This window comes from Papilio polytes, unplaced genomic scaffold (genome assembly GCF_000836215.1).
Source record: "Papilio polytes unplaced genomic scaffold, Ppol_1.0 DF823823.1, whole genome shotgun sequence".
Classification (NCBI taxonomy): Eukaryota; Metazoa; Arthropoda; class Insecta; order Lepidoptera; family Papilionidae; genus Papilio; species Papilio polytes.
Window position 1 is genome coordinate 111,572 of NW_013525381.1, and position 8,489 is coordinate 120,060.

General features: G+C 33.3%; 1 protein-coding gene across 1 annotated transcript in view; it reads left to right on the top strand.

Annotated features, from left to right (window-relative positions):
* LOC106103394 (nose resistant to fluoxetine protein 6-like) overlaps positions 1-5,954 on the top strand; it is a 24,176-nt gene extending 18,222 nt beyond the window's left edge. Inside the window, exons 4-12 of the mRNA XM_013283146.1 lie at positions 202-484; positions 1,822-1,985; positions 2,790-2,958; positions 3,103-3,296; positions 3,374-3,499; positions 3,610-3,815; positions 4,078-4,220; positions 4,463-4,574; positions 4,712-5,954. Of these exons, the coding sequence (XP_013138600.1) occupies positions 202-484; positions 1,822-1,985; positions 2,790-2,958; positions 3,103-3,296; positions 3,374-3,499; positions 3,610-3,815; positions 4,078-4,220; positions 4,463-4,574; positions 4,712-4,797 (1,483 nt within the window). The 3' untranslated portion in view covers positions 4,798-5,954. The remainder of the gene's footprint in view (positions 1-201; positions 485-1,821; positions 1,986-2,789; positions 2,959-3,102; positions 3,297-3,373; positions 3,500-3,609; positions 3,816-4,077; positions 4,221-4,462; positions 4,575-4,711) is intronic.
* The last annotated feature ends 2,535 nt before the right edge of the window (positions 5,955-8,489 follow it).

Genomic DNA, 8,489 nt, shown 5'->3' on the forward strand with positions numbered 1-8,489 from the left:
AGCGAGAGTAAACGATTGTGCGATTCGTCAAAGGTGTTCGCGCGCCTTAAGTGTCGATATCAATCTATACAATAATGAAGTAACAGATAATAAACGGTGGTTTTCAAGATACAAGTAGAAGGGTTTACTTTTTCGTTTTCAAGTGGTACTACAAACTACTAAATGTATTTCGCTTTTGTACTTTATTCACTTTTATTACAGATCGTTGATGTTGGGTTTTATTGCATTACTTATTTTATGCTCTCTCTATGAGATTTACACGATAGCCTTCGGCAAAGAGAAGAGAACGGTGACACACGAGCTGATCGTTTCCTTCTCACTCATCAATAACATAAAGAAGATAATTTCTACCAAACAAAACAATGACTTAGGATTGGAATGTATTTCTGGAATCAAATCTTTGGCAATGATTTTCATAGTTGCCGGTCATGCTTGCATGTTTATTGGCAGTGGACCTGTTATGGATGCAGAAGCTTGGGATAGAGTGAGTATTTTTTTTATACGGCCTTTTGCTGCCCCGTCGTTCTCCCCTTGGCGTGGTGAATCCAAGGACTTTGTTTACTTTATTTTATTTAAAATACAATACTTACAGTTCCAATATAAAATACAACCAATAATACATTTTAAAATACATACCTATTTACAATTAAAAACAATAAGTTACTATTACTACTAGGACTAGATTATAATTATGACTACATTTTAAAATATATACCTATACACAATTATTAAAATATGTCCAGTATTCGGTTTTTACACTTTGTTTCTTTTTATTACTTTCTTCGCTATCTCTTTACTAAAATTTACAAAAATATATCTTGTTTTCATGTTGTTTATTAGTTTATTCAAGTTGATAGAGTGAGTATTAGAGTTTTTAACATTTTTTTCGTTGTACACCATCCTTTGGCACTGTGTATTAAAAATTAACCCCTGGTAGAGTTTCTTTTATCATTAAGAACACGAGAGAGAAAGGAGATAAATAGGTCAAAATAAAGGTTATTTGCTATTATTATAAATTTTATGTCAATACAAACATGTTTTGATTGAAATTACACGTAAATATGTTCAATGTGAGGTCGAGTTAAAAATTAAATAATATTGTCATTTCGATGTGTTACATAACTTTTGAATGCATATTTTTGTGACCTTACGCGTAACATGTAATTTACCAAAGGATGTGCGAAACATTAACAGGATATGTGTCAAAGAATACATTAATTGTTTCTAGAACCTTCCCTTGAATACAAAACTCTTAAACTCCGTAAACAAGCAAGAGTTATGTTATTCGTTTATAATTTGGAAAGGTTGGAGTACTCATAATTTTAGATAACGGCCTCAGCCAGTTTCATTAAAAAAGGATTATCAATAAATTGTCTGCGAACGCAAAATATTGCTAATTAAATCAAGTGGCAAAGGCAATTTAAATGTTCCCAGTCGTTTATTTATTGTAATCAGAATGAATCAACGCAAGTGCTCATAGTAATAGACCATATTTATAATAACACAGTAGGTACAAATTGCCTATACCTTTTATATGGGAGAATTCGTCGAACGACGCATCAAGTTCATTTGATGACGATGACTATAGTACAAACTAAAGTTATAAATTTAGTAACGTTTAGCTTTCTAGCTGGATTTAAAAAAATAGCCTATATATTCTTCCAGACTATCTTCTACATCCATGCAAAATTTTATTGAGATCCGTTCAGCACTTTAGGCTACAAACTCTAACAAACATCTATACTTTCGCGATTATAATATTAGTAATATTATCAATAGTATTAATTTTTGAAACCGATTCACGTTTCCCTTATGTTTCAGTTAATCAGACACCCGGGTAATTCCTTCATGTTGAGCAACACGCTGCTCGTGGACACGTTCCTCATGTTGAGCGCATTCCTCTTCTGCCGACTGTTACTCATCGAGTTCGACAAACGCCGTGGGAAACTCAACGTTATACCGATACTTATTTTTCGGTATATTAGGTAACTTTGAATTGATTAATACAACTATTTTTTATTAGTTACGCCAAGTTGGCTGGAGTAATCCATGTTCACGCAAAACACGCGTCAGTTGTGAAGTTGCACAAACCCTAGCCTTAGTTACTAATATTAGTTTGTTCAGTTGTAGTTATTCATTGTAAAAATCAATAAGCCCTACTGTTAGTACTTCTATAAATACGAATTTTGAATTTCGTAAGCTGATCTGTCAGCTAAGATGGATTTTGTAATCCATTTAGTTTGATAGAGTCCGATTTGAATTTTGGGGTCTTAATAAATTGTTCGGATTTCAATTAACAAACGGAATAATTTCCAAAGGGAAGAACAGTGAATTCTCTACCAATGTATAGGATTTAACTACACTGACTTCGAAACATTGGCGGGTTGATTAATTCAGATTTAGTGAGGAATTAATTCGATTAGTTACGCCTTAGGGGCCGCTGATTGGGGCTTTCTGTTCAAAGGATCGTGCTAATTGCATTTAACAATAATTAGGTTATTTATTTCGGATACGGGATTGGCTTTGGCTATTTCAGTTGTTCCGTTATAGTCTTCGATTTGTACCCCATCAATTACTACTGCCCTAAATTATTTAAGTGTGTAATTTGTATTTGAATATCAACATTCATTAAACAACTATTCTGAATGATAGAAACATTAGAGTTCACATTTTTCTATGCTTAAAAATCACTTTTTTAGTATTAATGTCTACTTTAACTCTCTCTCTGACTTTTAAATCGTCTGAATTTTTTCCAGTCTTATCTAATAGTGATTTATTTTCCGATACAGGGTAACACCGGCGTATGCAGTTGTTATTTTGTTCTACATGACTTGGCTGCCAAAAATAGGTGAAGGACCTTTGTGGAAAAATAGAATGGTTGTAGAACAGGAACGTTGTATGTCGTCTTGGTGGGCTAACATATTGTACATAAACAATTACATCAAAACTGATAACATAGTAAGTTTCTATTAGTACCAAGGAAACTTCTGTCTTAGTTAGAAGTCTGAAGTGTTAAGACGTTCGACTATTTTCTTGCTATAGTATTCCTAGATTGACTTCAAATTTTAAGACGTGTCTAAACGAAAAACTAATTTATTTCAGTGCATGTTCCAATCCTGGTACCTGTCCGTGGATACACAACTTTTCTTCGTAGCTCCAATATTTATTTACAGTCTTTGGAGGTGGCGACGTTTGGGCAGTGTATTCCTAGCGTTGGCTACCTTTATTTCTCTTGCCATACCTTCGTATATAACTTATAGAGATCAGCTTGACCCAACATTATTGTTTTACGCAAAGTAAGTTTAATCTTCAATTAGATAAACGTGTTAGTAGACAAGAAAAAACTCAAATTAATGTTTTGATGTTTTTTCAGAGAATTCACGGATTTCGCCACCAACTTCTATTTCAAAGAGGCATACATAAAAACTCATATGAAGATGACACCATATTTTATGGGTTTGCTCACAGGCTACATTTTGCATCGTATCCAATCAGAGAAGTATGTAATAGCAGTAGTAATATGAAGTTAAAACCCTTTATAATAACTTGTACAACCTGCAAATGTTCATTAATATGAACTTGAAGAATTTATTATTGTTTTTATTTCAGTTACAAGATGTCTCGTCTGATGAAAATCTTCGGTTGGCTGACGAGTATTGTCTTGGGGACAGTTGCTGTATTCTCAGTTAGTGTGTTCTACCAGGAGTGGTACAAGTACAACAAGATAGAGGCCGCTGCCTACGTGTCGTTGCACAAGCTTGCCTGGAGCATTGCTAATGGCTGGCTGATCATCGCTTGTTGTACGGGAAATGGAGGTGCAAATACTTGCTTATTGACTTCCTTAGTACTATATGACCAATGTCTCTTTGCGTAATAACTTGTCATATTTATAATGTATATTATAATATGTATAACTCACAATCCTTTTTACTAGCATTTATTAGTTTTAGTTTTTTTTTTATCATGTCTTTAGTATACAATTACTCAAATATTCCTAATTTCTGTCGGATATCTTTTTTTTGTACATTTATTTCTTCGGTGTTATTTAAATTTAACTTTGTGTCCCTTTCCTTCAAGGTATTCTGAATAAATTATTAACGTGGAAAGTGTTCGTGCCGATATCTCGGCTGACGTTTTGCGCTTATCTCGTCAACGGGATCGTGGAGTTATATTACGTCAGTCAGTTGAGGCATCCTTTACACGTCACATTTTTCACAATGGTAAGTTCAATTTTGTTTGATATATCTGAAGATATAGATTATTGATAACGAGGTCAATCCCAAATAGGATAAGGTTAAGGTTAAAGCAGAAAATAGTTTATATCTCTGTCAGCTTACAATTTGATTTATGCTAATAGTTGACCTATTTAAGTACTAAAAGACCGAAGTCTTATTACACTTTCTTTTGTAAATACATTTGTGGATTACAATCGTAACTAATGCGTCTAATTTTGATGTTCTAGGTAGCGAATAGTATTGCACACTTAGTACTAACATTTAATCTAGCGGTAATACTGTGTGTGATCTTCGAATCTCCTATCCACGGGATCGAGAGGATTCTACTCAGGATATTTGGTAAATATGGTTTTGCAACATTTTTTTTAACGTCAAGAGACGTCTGACTCTTTTTTCTCAAAATTAAATTCGTTTTCATCTATTTTAATCATAACATATATGTGGTTGTTATTTAATAGATTTTTTTTATATTTCAGCTAGACCAGCCATGAACGACAACGCTAGAAGGTCAATATCCGCAGAGTCCTCCCGAAACACTAGTCAATCTAAATTAGAAACGTAATGTTAGGTCTTCTAAAAGCTAGTGTATAAAGCTTTACAAGAAAGAGGTATTAAAATAGGATACATCTCTTTTTTGTACGTCCCCTATCTTATGTGTGTGCAAATAAATTCCGTAATTATTATCTTTATGGCTGAATTCGTGATGCGAGAAAACCAATGAAGTACAACAAGCTAACTTATCATTACACCCGGGGAATGTGTCATTTATTGGTCAGCTTTTTTTTAAAAGTAGAACCTATAATTTTTTTTTTATAATACAAGGTAGCAAACGAGCAAGTGGCCGCCTGAATCCACCGAAATGAAAAGCGACCGCTGCCCATAAACATCCGCAACTGTAGATGCGTTGCCTACCCTTAGTTGGCGGAGGAGGAGCTCTCATAAAGAGGACATTTCCCCTTCCTAAGCGTCTTCTCCACCATCAAATCCACTTTTCCTTCCCATCCTTTCCACTTAAGAAAAGGGTGGAAAGGGAAAAGGACTTAAATTAGGCTTCTGTCACCACATTCATCAGACGAAACGCGAAAATGCCTCAACTTCACGCCTGTGTTCTGTGTGGTCGTGGTACTACACCGGGCGAGCCGGCCCTGCAGTGCGAAGATGTTAAAGCTGGCTCTACCACTGTTCAAATTAATTTCATCAGTACAAAAAGAAGAAATGTGCTTTGTCGAATAGTTTGTAGACATGTGAATTGATGTTTTAATTGTTGTTCACTATCGTTATAGTACATAATCATGCGATTGTAAATACTCATCATCATTATTGGGGGTGTCTGTATTTTTAAGTTTAACTTGTAAATTTTACATGTGATTGTTACCAACGAAAAGTTTTTAGGATTAATTTCCAAAGAATAAGTTAGCAGAGGTACCAAATTGTTTTGGGTGAAATTATGAATTATAAATTGTTTTTTTTTGGCAATTCTATAATTTTCGTTAATCTGCTATCGTTAATTATGCAACGATATGTAGTGGAATTTTGTACTCCACCTTGATTTTTCATGCTAACTTGTGGGTTTAGTATTAAGGTTTCTAGGTGTACTTTTAGTGTTTGTATTTTATACGACTGTTGTATTCTAAGTTTGTATGAAAGCATTTCAAAGAAATGTAAAATGAATTGGAAGTTTTTAATTTTGTATTTAAACAATAAAAATATATAAGTACCAATGAATCCAATTTTAATTACCCTATTTTAATATTACATTTTTAGTAAGGAATTATATTGTCAAATATCTTACTAATACTATAAATGCGAAAGTTTAGATGGATGGATGTTTGTTAAAGTTTGTAGCCTACACGGCTGAACGTGTTTTGATGAAATTTGGTATAGATATGGAAGGACACATAGGCTACACACTTTTAGTTGTTTTAATTCCACGCGGATGGAGTCGTGGGCGAAAGCTTGTATTACTATATGAACTCTATAATAACTTACCTCCTTAAGTATGTAATTTACCCTTCCGAGTAAAGAAGCATAATTTAAGAATTGTGGAAAAAATATAGCTGTAAGGTACAAGCTCGGAGCCCGCGCTTTTTAAAATACCGAGAGAAGACCGAGATTTATTACCTCAATCCGGTGCTCGTTTGGGATACACAAAGAAAGTCTGGGAAGCGTCTCCATTCTTTAGTATTTTTTAAAAGTTAGTCTGGTTACTTTAAAAGATCTTAGAAAAATTACCTTAATTTCAAAGAGTTTTCAAACTGTTGAATTTTATTTATACTATTCTTTTAAATTGAATTTCATTTATATAAGTTCTATATCATATAGACATGCGAGTTATATTTACATTGGAAATTTGTGACTTTTTTTAGTTCTTGGACTTAGTATGTACGTATCGTGCTAATTAGACTAGGGCAAAAGTTTTGGCGTGCAGAACAACGCCATCTGCTGGATTCTATTCGTGATAATAAATCTATGCTCATATGAGTTCTTAACACATTCCTGTAGCTAAAACCTTATTTTTAAACGTATAAATCAAGCCTTCTATTTTTAACAAAAGAAATGCCTTCAGAATTGCTTGCCTAAAATTTATTATCCATGGTCGCGAACGTGCAATGTACAAAAAAATCTCTACGATTTTTGAGCATTCTTTTAACTCAACAAAGCTTTTGTTTTGAATTTAAAAATCAAAAAAAGTATAGTTCAAAATCCAAAAAAGTTTTTGTCCATATTGTATACATCGAATTTTCCAGTCATAAAATCTGATAGCGTACTGCAAAGTTTTGAAATATCAACAAAAGTAAGAGATAAAATAAGACTTTTGTTCGAGGGGATTAAGAAATCTGTACTAATGTTGTCAATATTAAATAAAATTTCTTGATAAAAATTTAATTTGGAGTTAATCTCACGAGTAATATTTTTCGTATGCGAAAATATTATAAACATTAAATGGGTCATTTTTATTTATAAGATGTTCATTAACCTTTTACTATGTACTAAGATGATTCATATCGTCACCAACATCACCAGCTCACTATACGTCCCCACCGAGGGGCTCGGAGCCTACCCTAATGAGGGGTGACTAGGCCATAGTCAACCACGCTGGCCAAGTGCGGGTTGGTTGACTTCACATATATCTTTGAATTTCTTCGCCGATATGTGCAGGTTGCATCACGATGTTTTCCTTTACCGTAAGAACGTCGGGTTAATTATGTACATATGAAAATTCGAAAAATCGAAAATCACATTGGTACACGGCAGTGGGATTCGAACCCAAGACCTGTGGATTACAAGTCAAGTGTTCAAACCACTGAGCGATATACTCCGAACTTATTTTTTTACAATCAAAAATTATCGCCAAACTTGAGCTACATTAAGCGACTCGTCTAAAGTTAGACTAAGTTCTTCTTATATCTTTTTCAGCATTTAAAGAAGTAAATAGACGGTGACAAATTTTTGAGCGAAACGACAAAAAACCCAACGTCTTCTTAACTGCGTTCTCATTCAATTCAAATGGGAGGGATCTCCGTGTAGCGGAGGACGAAGCTGTTCTTGAAGACAAATTTCAGAGTTGCAATGTTTCACTTGCACCTCTATTATTCTTTGTCTGAATGCACAATTGTGACGTCACTTATCTATTCCAACTTTTTGTTTTGTATACTAAACTAAACTCTGGGTTTCAACTGATACTCTTGTATGCAAACAATTCGACAAAACAGAGAGAAAAGTCTAACGACTGTGAAATTCTACGGTTAAAATAGAGTCTTTCGTTTTAATTTCTTTATTAGTAATGTTTTGGAAGATAAAATAATAATATTTTTTTTTTATTATAATAACAGTCATCTCTAATGTACTTGTATGTTTCGTGTTTATGAAAATTGAAGATAAATGTCCTGGCATAAATATAAATAGAACTTTTATATGATATTTGAGAATGACCCGAATTCATAAATATGTAAAAACGAGTTTTCAACCTTCTTCATATATCCGAAAACTGTCAATAAAATATCGCTCAAATATCATAAAGTTCTTTAGTAAATTGTGTAGCGGAAGACCTGTGGTGATATTTATTTATGGCAAAACAAAAACCAATCACCGGCGATCAGAGTTTTAAAATGAGTTTAACTAAACAGTGTCTAACTATATTTTTTGGCATAATACAGTAGGTATATGTATTGTTGTTTGAAATAAATGCTTTTATAAAAATTGATGAAGCGTGTAAAGAAAACAAACATTCCATTCCTAAACAAATAGTGAAAG